The sequence below is a fragment of the Henckelia pumila genome, chromosome 1 (assembly GCF_033568475.1).
Source record: "Henckelia pumila isolate YLH828 chromosome 1, ASM3356847v2, whole genome shotgun sequence".
NCBI lineage: Eukaryota > Viridiplantae > Streptophyta > Magnoliopsida > Lamiales > Gesneriaceae > Henckelia > Henckelia pumila.
The window spans coordinates 154,267,334-154,280,368 of record NC_133120.1 but is presented as its reverse complement, the minus strand read 5'-3'; the positions used below and the strand labels follow the sequence as shown (position 1 = coordinate 154,280,368).

General features: G+C 35.2%; 2 protein-coding genes across 2 annotated transcripts; both read right to left on the bottom strand.

Moving 5' to 3' along the window:
* Positions 1-1,490: 1,490 nt before the first annotated feature.
* On the bottom strand, positions 1,491-5,911 carry LOC140875539 (F-box/LRR-repeat protein 17). Its single transcript, XM_073279249.1, has 11 exons — positions 5,215-5,911; positions 4,801-4,902; positions 3,913-4,057; positions 3,631-3,815; positions 3,435-3,539; positions 3,179-3,276; positions 2,863-3,083; positions 2,697-2,763; positions 2,521-2,606; positions 1,913-2,011; positions 1,491-1,747 (listed from the first exon to the last, which is right to left on the bottom strand). The coding sequence occupies exons 1-11, from the start codon at positions 5,805-5,807 to the stop codon at positions 1,682-1,684; spliced, it is 1,767 nt and encodes a 588-aa protein (XP_073135350.1). The 5' UTR covers positions 5,808-5,911; the 3' UTR covers positions 1,491-1,681.
* Positions 5,912-9,462: 3,551 nt separating this feature from the next.
* Positions 9,463-12,728, bottom strand: LOC140875113 (uncharacterized). The gene is made up of 7 exons (XM_073278658.1): positions 12,472-12,728; positions 12,297-12,392; positions 11,664-11,751; positions 10,932-11,016; positions 10,735-10,798; positions 10,472-10,585; positions 9,463-9,841 (listed from the first exon to the last, which is right to left on the bottom strand). The coding sequence occupies exons 1-7, from the start codon at positions 12,580-12,582 to the stop codon at positions 9,794-9,796; spliced, it is 606 nt and encodes a 201-aa protein (XP_073134759.1). The 5' UTR covers positions 12,583-12,728; the 3' UTR covers positions 9,463-9,793.
* Between the last annotated feature and the right edge of the window lie 307 nt (positions 12,729-13,035).

Here is a 13,035-nt window from a genome sequence, read left to right as displayed (position 1 = left end):
AAATACATCATCATCTACATCATCACACACTAATTTTCCACATTTTACAACTCAATATTCAACATTCAACATTCAATATTCAACATAATATTAATAATAATAATATTTTCAACAAGAACTAATAATAAAATATAAAACACATCAACTCTATTTTGCTTTTATGTTGTTATTGAAGTTCAATAGCAGGAAAACATAACTTTTATTTAAAATTCATTTATCATGGAAAGATTACTCGATATTTATCGACCAATATGATAATGTATTAAATATTGTAAGCTAAAAGTACTCATTAATCAGAAGTTTGACAGCTTGAAAATTATATATCCAAGAAAAGTAACTTTTTATGTTACACCGCATGTTCTTCATATCAATTTCTTTAGTTGTTTGCGTGAACATTACGTTAAAAAACTAACAAAAGTATGATGGATCCACATGTTTTTTTCAGTGAGATATTCGCGCGAACATCTGATGTGTTTTGCGTGATGTTTGCACGAACATCTGAAAAATACATTGAAAGATAAGTATTTCTCTCGTTGTAGCGTAGAATTTCTCCAAGAAAATATATTCACAATCATTGGCTTCAAAAAAATAATACACAATCATTTATGCAATTACTTATAAAATTCAGTTTACATATTATTGTTTTCTGTATTGAGCACTTCTAAAACAGAATGGTAATATTGTAAGCGAAGTCAAGAAAAGAACCGAGTTCTTTTTTCGTAAAACGAAATTTCTCAGAATAAAGTGATAATGTAGCAATCATCATTAAGATATAACGACTTTTATTGACGAATTGCATCGCAACAATGTTCTTGAATATCAACGAACAAAATATGACAAGAACTCCCAAGCAAGAAGTCAATGACGAAAATGTAGAGAGAAGGAAAAAGGAATTCTAAAGTGAGTACGTATGCAGGCAGAGGAACATTTGTGTTGTTCGGTTGCAAAGAAGGTAGATGCTCGCGTTTATTTCCTGAGACCCAGTCTAATTGGGTCTTCCTTTTCAAATATTTCTGGTGTCCTATGAGCCCAATATCATAATCCAAACTTAAAACTAACAATAAAAAACAAATCAAGCTCGTTTTTTTTCTTGAGACCCAACCTAATAACGTTTTCCCTTCCAAACACTTATGATGTCCTAAAAACCCAATCCTATAATCCAAACTTGGAACTTACAACGAAGAGAAGAATGAGTTTGACTTACATTATGAAACTTCAAATCCCATTTCATTCACAAATTTCCAACATTTATTTCCCATCACTATACTGACTTGAGCATCAATGGTCATTTTTCTTTGATATACAAACATATAATGGAAATGATTCAATTTGGTTTTGTCGAAAATATTGGTCCACGACATATGCTATATGAAAATGTTGGAAATATTAAGGTAATGATTATTCTTTTAGAAGAAATTGTACATAAAATTTTGAACTTTTTGATTACAGAATAGCTTCTATCCCTTAAAGGGAGAATACAACATTGTTGTTGCAGAGTAAATAACTTAATTTATCTTATTAGAGTCTACTCTATTGATCCTTTATTGAAACAGAAACATTGTATTCAAATTTTTATACCACATACCAAGGCATAACAAGCCTCAATGAATTGCATGAACAAATCCAGATAAAATCCTTCTGAGTTAAACAATAGATAGGCAAATGCTGTCACCGCATTCGACTAACTTGCAACCACTAGACACGGGCGTTTTACGCCCCTTCTTCGTTCCTTGTCGTCATCAGAATGCTGCAAAGGTGGACCAGAAGTGAGGCACATTGGGAAATGATGATCAAAAGATCGTAACATGCACAATTATTCAAGAAAATGTGACCGAGTCACTTGAAAGTGTGCTAGATTGTTGCTTGTCAAAGACCATTTCAAGATCATAAGATGGAAGGATTGGAATAGTACCTGAGGGCTGTAAAAATATGGGACTTGTACTCGTTTCGAACCATCGGGCATTCGTTTGGATGGGAAATGTTTTTCTGTAGCAGGAAAGCTATTGTTGACCTACATGAAAGACAGAGATCAACAAGCAAAACACACAACAGTAACGTCTATGTACTCCCATAATAAAGCTCTGTATATTCTTCTTCTTTTTCACACTTTGATGATTTATCAATTCAATTTACAAGCTAATAACTTGTGTGCCTCGTTAGCCTATAAAAACAAAGGTCGATTTTTCATGGATTGTGTACAACTAAAATTTGTAAGATAAGAGATAAAAAGATTTTTTTTTCTTTTTTATATTTGAAATGGATACATTTGAGTGAGTGAAACAGTTAAAATTCATAAAGACTGTAGTATAAGCACATCATTGGAGAATAAGTGATTTTCACCAATAAATTAAAAAATACGTGAATTTTTACTCCCAATCATTTCTCATCTATTTTCCAGCCGCTTTTGAAATCAGTCAGAGACAAATAGATTTTACCCTCAACTCATACTGCGCTGAAAAAATATTTGAAACTGAAATATTATGACCCACAATGGAGAAATTAAGGTAGTTAGGCTGCTACCTGATTTTCAATTGTTTTGACCAGCAAATCTTGGCAATCAGATGCATGAACACTTTCTAAATCAGGGCATTGAAGTAGCAATCTCTCTGGTGTCAAGTGCAAATTGTTATAACATGAGAAAAGAAAAACCCCGGCACCATAATCATAGCTTGTTCAAATGAATTGAGATGAACTACCTGGATGTAGGTTTCTACAAGAATTGAGGTTCAAATCTTTAAGATGAGGACAGTTCAAATACAAGGCCTGCAGTTTTAAAAGTAGCATGCTTACTCTAGAATGAAATCCATGCAAAATTCAGCAAGAGGCAAAAATAAAGTGCACTTGCAAGCAAAAGAATCTTACATCCAATCCAGAACAACCCCATAAGCTTAACTTCTTCAACCGATTATGTTTGATAATTAACTTCTGGTATACAAGATGCAGCTTGCTGTTGGGTGTTTCATGTAACCTGGAGTCATAATCCTCTTCATCAGTACAGTTTTGCGAACTGGGATCACATATTGTCATTCCACAGTCCAAGAGTTCCAGACGGGGCAATTGAGCAGCAGCAAATTGAATCCCACCTACAGAGGATGCATCCACACAGACGTTTAACTTAGAAGATAAAAAATGTATCATCTTTATCGACAATAATTTTATCACAGGAATCGAGGATTACTTGAAGTGATGTTGGGACAAAGAGCAAGTAGAAGTTTCGACAATGTTTCAGGAAAGACATTGCAAATCATTCCAATGCCACTGTCGGTGATGCTCGACCTATATAAAGAAAATAGAAACAAGAAAATTTATAATTTATCCATCGAAGCAAAACAAATTAGCATCAGTGGAGATATTTGTCCAGTTAGTAAGAAGTTCATGCACATTTCTACATTTCAAGCCTGGGGAGAAAAATACAGCTAGGACTGGAAACATACCCACTCAGATCAAGCAATTCGAGATTTGGGTAGCTTGAACAAATTGATGCTACCGATCCATCAGTTATCGCTGATCCAAGTAAGAGAGACAGCATCCGCAATCCCCTATAATTTAAAGGGATGACACATTGTTCATTGAACTCAGTCAGAAGCATTCATTGAAACAAATTGTTCATCATATCTAAACAAAACCAACCTCAAATTCGCAGCTGTTAGAGCTAGCACGGCAGCATGTGAAAGCCGGACTGAAGCCATGTGGATGTTTTGCAGCTTTGGGCAGCTTCTTCCAAGAGCATCCATAACGGCTGTGAGATCTGTGTTATCGTTTTCTTGTTGGGAGAAGCCCAGAGATATCTCCTTCAAATTTGGTAAATTGAAGGCCTATGCAAGATTTTGAACAAAATCACAATGGTTAGAACAAACAGATAACGGAAGCAGACATGATCACAAGCACACACTGAATCTGAAGAGTAAGTACCGTCTTTGACAGCGAGTGAAGATCTGAGAGCCAAAGAATAGATAAAGTGTTTGAAAAAAATACAAAGCTCCCAAGATTACTGCACCCTTCCATCTTGAGACTGGTGATGCATCTTTTATCAGCAATAAATCGACTTAATTCCTCCCTGAATTGAGTCATATGATCATGTTGGATTTTTAGTTACTTCAAATAAAGAAAACTCCACAACTTCTTGTGAAGAATAAGCTATTATTATTAACAAACACGGAGACATAGAAATAAATATAACTTCAATAGTTATCTATACCAGGCAAATATCCAAGCAAGAGTGTATAGCAGTTAGCTTAGCACCTAAACCAGAAAACTAATAAGATCAACCTTTTGTCAACTCAGGAATCTGAAGTTGAAATCTACCAAATAAAAAAACACACATTATAGATACCTAGATCATTGTTTTCTTAGATAAAATCAACTGCAACCAACGTATAACAATCTAGACTCAAGCCAACTAGATATATCTATAGTTATTTTATAGGTTCAAGATTTTTCTATGCATCTACATGTCCATATATGCCATGTAATTTTGGTAAATCGCATATTCACAAGGCAGACCGACAACTTTGAGCCGATGAATAATTGAATCGGGTAAATTCAAGTAGAGATCATATTGGAGAGAAGGTCGGATCCAGGTCTCAAGCAGCCATCTTTTTCCTTCTTTTACCATTTGGGTTGTGAGTTTTGAAAAAATTACAAGTATTTTCTATGTTTAGATCTAAGATCAAAACCAAGTCTATTACCTAGAAACATTTCCATTGCACGACATAATAGACGAAGAAAAGACTTGATCTATGTCAACCAAGAAAAGATTGTGAGATTCATAGATCAAGAAGGAAGGATAGAAATCAATACCCAGAGATCCGATTGACAGAGTTATCAGCTGTGAAAATCTGCATCGACTGCAAGTTAGGACATGAGAAGGCAATGCACGCCAGCATTGTTGCATCAAAATCACTGGAAACCAAGAACAACACATAATCAGATCAAGAATCAGTCATTTGGTCAAATATTGCATGGATCACAACTCGTCAGCCATTATAATTGTTCCAATGAAACATCATTCAAAAAATTTCCCCTATATCAAGAAGTTTCTAATAAAATTTTAAGATCCAATGGCTCCTCGTTGAGTATATTAATTAGCTTATAAATTTTACTGAATTATGCATTTTTAGCTTTGCATTTCTGTGATCAGATTATTTTTAGTATTCTCATATCAAATCTGTACGTAAAAGATTAGATCTGATCATCAGCCACCGTGATTCCGACCTTTCGATTCTAAGAGTAAGTTTCAAGAGTCCACTGCATTTCTGCATCACGGATCCAAGAAATCCTATCTGGGCTTTCGCCGGAACCCCAAGTCGTAGCTCCTCCGTCCCCCTCCAAATCCTCCGAGTAGTATCCCTCCACCCCTTACACACCCCCGCCGCAGACATCAACCCCAACGGCGGCAACCTCCGCAGCACCTCCCACAAACAACTCATAGGCAAAAACCCACAAGCGTTTGGATCCGGATCATCAACCCACTCCGTCTCCGACTCCTCAGCCGACACAGCTACACTAACATCGTCAAACGACAGAGCCCGGCGACGCATCGGCGGAGGCAGCGACCGGACCATGGACAGAGGAGAACTGTCGTCCAGTTTCGAAGACACCACCGCAGAGGCGGAGGTGGAAGACGCATCAGCGCCCGGAGTGCAAACAGAGAGGACTTCATCCTCGTTTCTGGGCAGCTGACACGAGTGTCCCTTCTTGGGCATCCCGCACCGACCGCAGCTATAATTCCCACGTTTCTTGCCACGTTTAACGGCAAGAACAGCGTCGGAGATGGGGGTGGCGGGATGGGGAAGGTGGGAGCGCATTTTGTGTATGTGGGAGAAGGGAGAGAGGAGCGAGCGGGGAGGAAGAGTGGAATGTGGGAGAGAGATAAAGGGCGGGGAAGCGGCGGAGAAAGGCGCGGGAGGGAAATAGCAAACTTGGCGCCTCTGTTTGAAAAATTATGGACCAACCCTACTATCATATTACAATTACACTAGTTGGTGTCCAAATCAAATTCTCTATTTTAGGATTTTGATATTTTGTACGATATTTACGTTAACCTCGGCTGATATGGTATTTTGTATATTTAATAGATGAATAACATGTCGATAAAATTGATTCGTAAAATCATCTCAAAAAGTTTTTGTTTGTGTGTATATAAGTTTCATGATTTGAATATAGTTATTGTTGAGACCTATTGTTGAACTCAGATATATTTATTCAAGCTCGAATTCGAAATTTAAAATTTTATTTATATTTTTAATTTAGAACAATAAGATTTATTGGATGATAATAGCCAAGGTAATATTTATTCATCAAAGTAACAATATCGAATTATACAATCAATACTCGATAAATATTTAAAATTTTCAGAGCAAATTTCAATGACAAAGTCCAAAGACTCGTGTGAAATCATTTTATGTGTAAACTTTGTGAAATGGATATACGTGACTACTTGACCAACCCTACTATCATATTACCATTACACTAGTTGGTGTCCAAATTTCTCTATTTTAGGATGTTTGATATTTTGAACGATATTTACGTTAATCTCAGCTGAGATGATATTTTGTACATTTAATAGATGAATAATACGTCGATAAAATTGACCCGTGACTGGTCCGTTAACACATGTCCAGGGCGTTCCTATGTAGAGTCCAAAGAGTCAATGGACTCGTGCCCATAATTTTTGGAAGCCCATAATTTTTTTAAAAACCTATTATATAGATATAGTAGTATTTAATTTATATTTATTATACATCAATATTTTCCAAAACAAAAGTAATACGACTCGCATAACAGATTTGTTTTGAAGGATTTATTTTCTCTTACGATATGTATTTTTATCAATTATTTTTGCCTATTTCATATTTGAAATCTAGATGTAATTGTTTTTTTAATGACTTTTTTGTTCTTCACGTGAGTTGCATTGGCTATCTTCATGTTTTTGATTTTATTTATTTTTTTGAATTGTGATTTTCATGTCTTTGTTTTGTCTCTATTATCTATTGAGTTTGTTGATTATGGTAATAGTCAGAGACAAAATTTTGTCAATTTTGATTTCATAGGATGAGAATAATTCATAATCATTTAATTATTTTTTTTATTATTCTTGATATGCTAATTTATCCATTTAAGCGGTCGATTCCATTATTATATTTCATTCTATAGGTGATAACTTTATGCATTTATTCATCTTCTTTTGTTTGTGATGCTTATCCAGACTAAACTCAAGGCCTCAATGAATATAGCTATTGTTTTCAAACTTAATTTGGGGTTTACCGAATTTTTTGCTTGTAATTTTAATTATCTTATTTTTAATATTTTCATTCAATTTACATACACATCATTAGGGGGCAAATGTTAAATCTAATCATGTTATTTGGAGAATTAATTTTAAGTCAAAATGTTGAATTTTAGGTCAATCGTGTCTCCCAAGTATATGTCTGGTCTTAAAAGAAGAAAATAAAGTTAAAAATTGAAGAACTAATTCAAAGTCAAGCCGAGAATATCAATAAGTAATTTGTTTTTAGTGATCATTTTGGACATGTTTGATCTTATTATTTAATTGCAATAGAAATATTTTGAATGTCGCGTATTTAGTTTTTTTATATTGTCTTTAATATATTGATTTAATTCGAAAAAACTGATATGAAACTAAAAAAATATGAACATACATTATGAATTAAGAGCCTTTTTAAAAGATGGATTCAGACCCAAAAATTGTTAGGATCGGCCTACACATGCCTAAATGATACCTACTCAATTTTGGTCTAATATACAAAGAAAATGACTTCTTTTATTTTAAAGAAAATGAGTTTTTTTGTTTAAGGTAAAGGTGATGAAATATAATTTTAGATTCTAATCATTTTGAGGTAAAAGACACGAGCCATTGACAAAATTGGAAATCCAACGAAAGAAATTTCTTATTTTCAGATCATATCTTGTTTTTGAAGAAAACATAATATTATATATCAAATTAAGTCTTGACGGATTACATCGGAAATATTAGAAGGCGAAAGAACTACTAAACCTTTTAGACCACAAAGAACTGGCTCCCCGAGCTAATAAATGAGCAGCATGATTCATTGATGTACGAATAAAAACAAAAGAATGAGATTGAATATCCAAAGCAAGAATCTTACAGTCTTCGATAATTAATTCCACAAACGATGAGTCTGTTGATGTAGAATTTAAAGCTTCAATAATCAATAGAGCATCAGACTCGATGGTAATATGTGAGAGTTGCATATCTTTTATCCAGTTGAGAGCTTCCCTGATTCCCAGTGCTTCGGCGATGGATGTATCGGTGATTTCGGGCAGACTTCCTTTTAGTGGTTGCTACTGCTGCTCCTTGATGATTCCTGATAATGCATCCATATCCTGCTTGACCATTATTTGTAAACATCGTGTCATCCGTGTTATATTTCAGATAATCAGTAGGTGGTGGTGTCCAATGATCAACAACTTCTGTTCTCTGATGACGAAGTGTAGATTGCAGATGCAGAGGCACATGACGAGCTTCTTTCCACTGAGAAAGGATGTCAATTAATCGTTGTTGCTGGGCTGTCCTTCGCATTCCAAACCACTACATTTTGATTCTGCCACAAGCTACATAACGGGATGAGCTATGCTCCATCGGGTGAAGATCACCCGGTGGATCCTGACCATTCATGGCCCGGGCCCCACACAATTTTGTGTGAAACCCGGGCCCCATGAATGGTGGATGCTGCACCTGGTGAACTTCATCCGGTGTAGCATAATCCTGGCCTTACATAACACCACTACTGCAATCTCAACAGTACTATGTGATTTCGTTGCAACTAAATGGTTCCATCATCTTTCAAAAGATCCCCTTGAACCAATGTAGCTGCCTATGGACGTTAGACACCAAACCCTGTGTGCCGATGGGCAAGAGATAAGAACATGGAAGTTGTCTTCTGGCGTTTTGACAAAGAGGGCACCAATCAGGAACCTCAATTCTTATTTGTTGTCCACAAGAATATCGAATTTTAGCGGGAATACCAAGTTAACTTCCAGATGATAATCAGATCACATCTTATTATATCTTTATAGTAAAATCTTCTCATATACTCCCATTAAAATCATGTATCAATTTTATTTGCATAATTTGAAAAACAAGTAAACAACTACTAGTTTTCTATCATTTATTTAGATAGATATGTGAAAGATTGAAAAACCATGTGTGCGATTGTCATAATCAATTTACCTTGCAAAACGAATTTCTTCGGTTTATTAGGAAATCCGTTACTTTTTGCCTTCTTCTTTTTTTGTCCATTTTATTTATTTATTTTTTATATCCATAATAAACAAATTAGCGATATTTTAAAGTACTCTGCCGTAGGGCAATTCTTAATGCGTGCAACGCGCAACAATTAATGTTCCATATTATGTTTCCATTGTTTTTTTGTGCACATAAATATTTGCACTGGAATCTTACAATTCGAATATTCAATATATTAGAACAAAATATAATATAAAGCATTATCCCGACTTCAAAAAATTATTGCATTGTCCTCTGGTTACTGGAAATTACAGTCATTTCCATTGATTGAAACAATTCAATATATGGCTTGGACTGGAAAAATAATCAAGAAAACTCGAGTCGCGCAAGTAGCAACATATAAACACGCCTCTTACAGTCTATCCTAGCCTAATCTTCGCCAACCTAAGCCATATAACTAACCGTATTTTGTGCTTTGACAGGGATAGAGCAGACATTTTTGTGAGATCAAAGAATACCAACCACCTTGGTGGCTTCGATGTAGACGATCATCTAATATAACCATCACACCCACCATGATATGGGACCTAAACCATCGCCATCAAGTGATCCCTGCCAGAAAATGTAAAGACAATTCATCATCTTTAGTTGTTCTGAAGTCAATCATAGTCGAGTATGTAACTCCAACGACAAGCAAAATTGAGAGTTAATAAACACACAACGCGGTCGCGGACTGCGACTTGCATGTGCCCTAGAATGTAGACCCAAGGAACAAGCTGAGATGTGTGCTTACTGAAGTAAGGCACATTGAGCCATAAGATTTTAAAATTTAGACATCCTAAAAAAATTGCCATACAGAATTTAATATATATATACACACACAAGGAATTGGACAAAAATAAGAAGAAATATTTTCTAGAGCACTAGCAAATATGAACCATTAGTTCATTGGATTTCATAAAATTTACACAATCAACGCAATCCTTTCTATCCGAGGTGCATAGTTTTATGTCCAGGGCACATGCCAAGAGCATTTATTTGGCATGTCCTTAGGTGAAAAGGTTAGGTCCCACAGCGCCTTGAGCCTGGGCGCAGACATTATGAGCTCTTAATAACAATGTGCCAAATGATCTTTAGAATGTCAATGAACAAAGACTAATCGAACTTTGTTCAATGTCTGATAGTATTTAGGAAGCCAGAATCAGGAATATATTATAAAGATATTACAAAAAACAAGCTTACAGTGATCACCATAGGGGCGAACGGCTTCATCACTTCTAGCTCTTTTTCACCAGATTTTGTCACTTCATCTACAGGTATAGGTGGATAACTTATTTTGTGAACTCTGAACCTTACCTGCAGTCAAATGCAACAGTTGTTCAATGAAATTACACCATGAAATTTTTCAAAAATAAATAAATAAATAAACAAACAATAATAGTTTACACAAGTGTCAAGACTGTTGAAATGAATTAACCGAAAAACTTAAAATGGACGACACAAACCTCATCCGTCCCATCTAAGGGGTAATTTTCCCCCCCATACTCCCAGATCCACCTGATACCATCCCTGCAAATGGAAATGAAAATATATTTAAAGCATGACTGTGGATGTGATATGAAGAATCATTTTAGAGATGGCATGAGCTGACATTTTAAAGATATAATCTCCATAAAACTTTCGAAATAATAGAGACGCTCACTTCTGCACTGGATCAGGTTCGGAGCGATTCGGGATGGGCAATAATGGGACAGGTACATAAATGTCATCGAAAAATCCAAGAGACACTGCCAAGGACATTATTTAGTAGTTAATAATCCAGATACATAACAACTAATAATGGTCACACAAAGCATTTGTCGGCAAGGTATTCAACTTCAGAACCCCTTCTTCAAATCTCCCCTTTTATGTTTGCCTTACATTCAAATGAGATACTGCATTGCACATGGCAATGGAATGTAAGGTCTAACCAAAAGTTTCCTTAGCTATCAAATCACGCAAGAAACTTCTCTCTTCAGCCAACTAAAGCCATTCATACATGAACACCAACATAGCCTTTGATTGAATTATTGAAATCTTATAACATGGATTAGTTTCAATTTGCCTCCTTCAAATAATGTCAGTGCCAGCTTAACTCGGCAAATTATGAAGTGAATAATTTTGCCATACAACTATAAATTGTGCCCACTACCTCCTTAACAATAATTTTTGCATCACTTTGTTCCCGTGGAGGCGTGGACCTATTAAACATAGCATGTATTCGACATTTTACAAAATTAACCAAATTCAGATGAATATTTTGACAAAATCTGTACTTTTGCTTGTGGCACCATTGTCGTGATACAACTATGTTGTCTGAGTACAAAAAAATGGCCCTTGACATAAACAACTGAAATAAAACTAAATAGAGAATTTGAACAGTTGTGAGCCTTACATCGTAGGCCGTCTTTATTAGACTCTTTCAGCCTGGCAGATATCACTTCTCCCACAAATGGCCGAAACATCACTAATCTGAACCTAACCTGCAGAACCTCACTAAATTAAACCATAAAAAGTATCTTCTCTAAAGTGGAAACCTATAGATCAGAAGATTCAAAACATGTTTCAAGAGAAGACATCAAAAGGATCAAGAAAAGGGAGGCGCGAGCCAAGTTCAAAACTGTAATTAACATAGTTGCATACAGTTTTGAAAAACTCACAGTTTCTCCTTCAAGTTTCATTTGGTAAATATTAGAGCATAAAACAGAAGCAGCCTGTCCCGAATTCAGTTAATGTGAGTACACAAAGCTTCAATTTTGGCATTAATTTTTACAAAAATGCAAATTCAACACCAAAATACATCAACTCCTGAGTCCTGACCCATTCGTGGAACATATAGAACAAGGTATGGCCTTTTCAAGAATAAAGTCGCTCTTTTCATGAGAATTTTGAATTCACGTAATTACAGCAATTTTTACGCCACAAAAGAAGAAAAACAATTCAACAAACAGTGCGTAACACACACAATGCAGCAGTGATCAACACGAAATAAAAGAAAGGCCCGATAAAAAAGACAAGATTTACACACCTTATAAGTAGAAGCACCCTCTCCTGGAGGGATAAATCCTCCGTCGATGGAATGAATATCGTACACGCTTATGCACAAGCCAAGGTTTTCAATAATCTACATTCATAAAAACAACGTGGGAGCAGTAAATAATATGAAAAGAAGGTCAAAAAACGAAAGTTCCATACAGATGTACCTTGTCCAAGAAGAGAGAATCGAGCTCTCCTTTGATTGCTTCATTGAGAGGTCGACTGAGGAGATGAGGTGGTACTCTTAGAGTGTGCTCTATTTCACTCAACAGAAACATTGCTTCCTCGTGATCGTTTGGAGAAAATCAATCATCAATGAATTTCAGGAATAAGCTCGATTAGGGTTCGGAGACCAGCCGCCGGAGGTAGCATAATAGGAGTAGTTGCGGCGGCGGAGGTTTTAGGAGTTGCGAGTAAAAATTTAGGTTGCGTTTGGACGTAGTTGAAAAAAGTTTTGAAAGTTTTATTATTAAAAAAAAAATTAAAATATGTGATTGGATAAATTTTTTGAAAAATATTTTTAGAAAAGTGTTCCAAATATTTTTTTGATGTTTTTAGAATGTAGCCATGGAAAATAAAAATGAACAACATTATTTTTTAAATGTTAAAATGTTTTTTATAGAATAGTTTTCCAAACACATTATTTATTCTTAAAATAATTTTTAAAATATTTATAAAAAAATTTAAAAAAATATTTTTATAAAAACGTTTTTATAAGCACATGTCTAAAT

Excerpts from the sequence above, each read along its gene's own strand:
- LOC140875539 (XM_073279249.1), bottom strand. The coding sequence starts at position 5,807 with ATGCGCTCCCACCTTCCCCATCCCGCCACCCCCATCTCCGACGCTGTT. Across the intron at positions 4,903-5,214 it reads CTTACTCTTAGAATCGAAAG|TGATTTTGATGCAACAATGC; the intron begins GTCGGAATCACG and ends CTTGGTTTCCAG. Across the intron at positions 3,540-3,630 it reads CTAACAGCTGCGAATTTGAG|GGGATTGCGGATGCTGTCTC; the intron begins GTTGGTTTTGTT and ends TTTAAATTATAG.
- LOC140875113 (XM_073278658.1), bottom strand. The coding sequence starts at position 12,582 with ATGTTTCTGTTGAGTGAAATAGAGCACACTCTAAGAGTACCACCTCAT. Across the intron at positions 10,586-10,734 it reads CCTTAGATGGGACGGATGAG|GTAAGGTTCAGAGTTCACAA; the intron begins GTTTGTGTCGTC and ends ATTTGACTGCAG. Across the intron at positions 9,842-10,471 it reads TCGCCCCTATGGTGATCACT|GGATCACTTGATGGCGATGG; the intron begins GTAAGCTTGTTT and ends ATTTTCTGGCAG.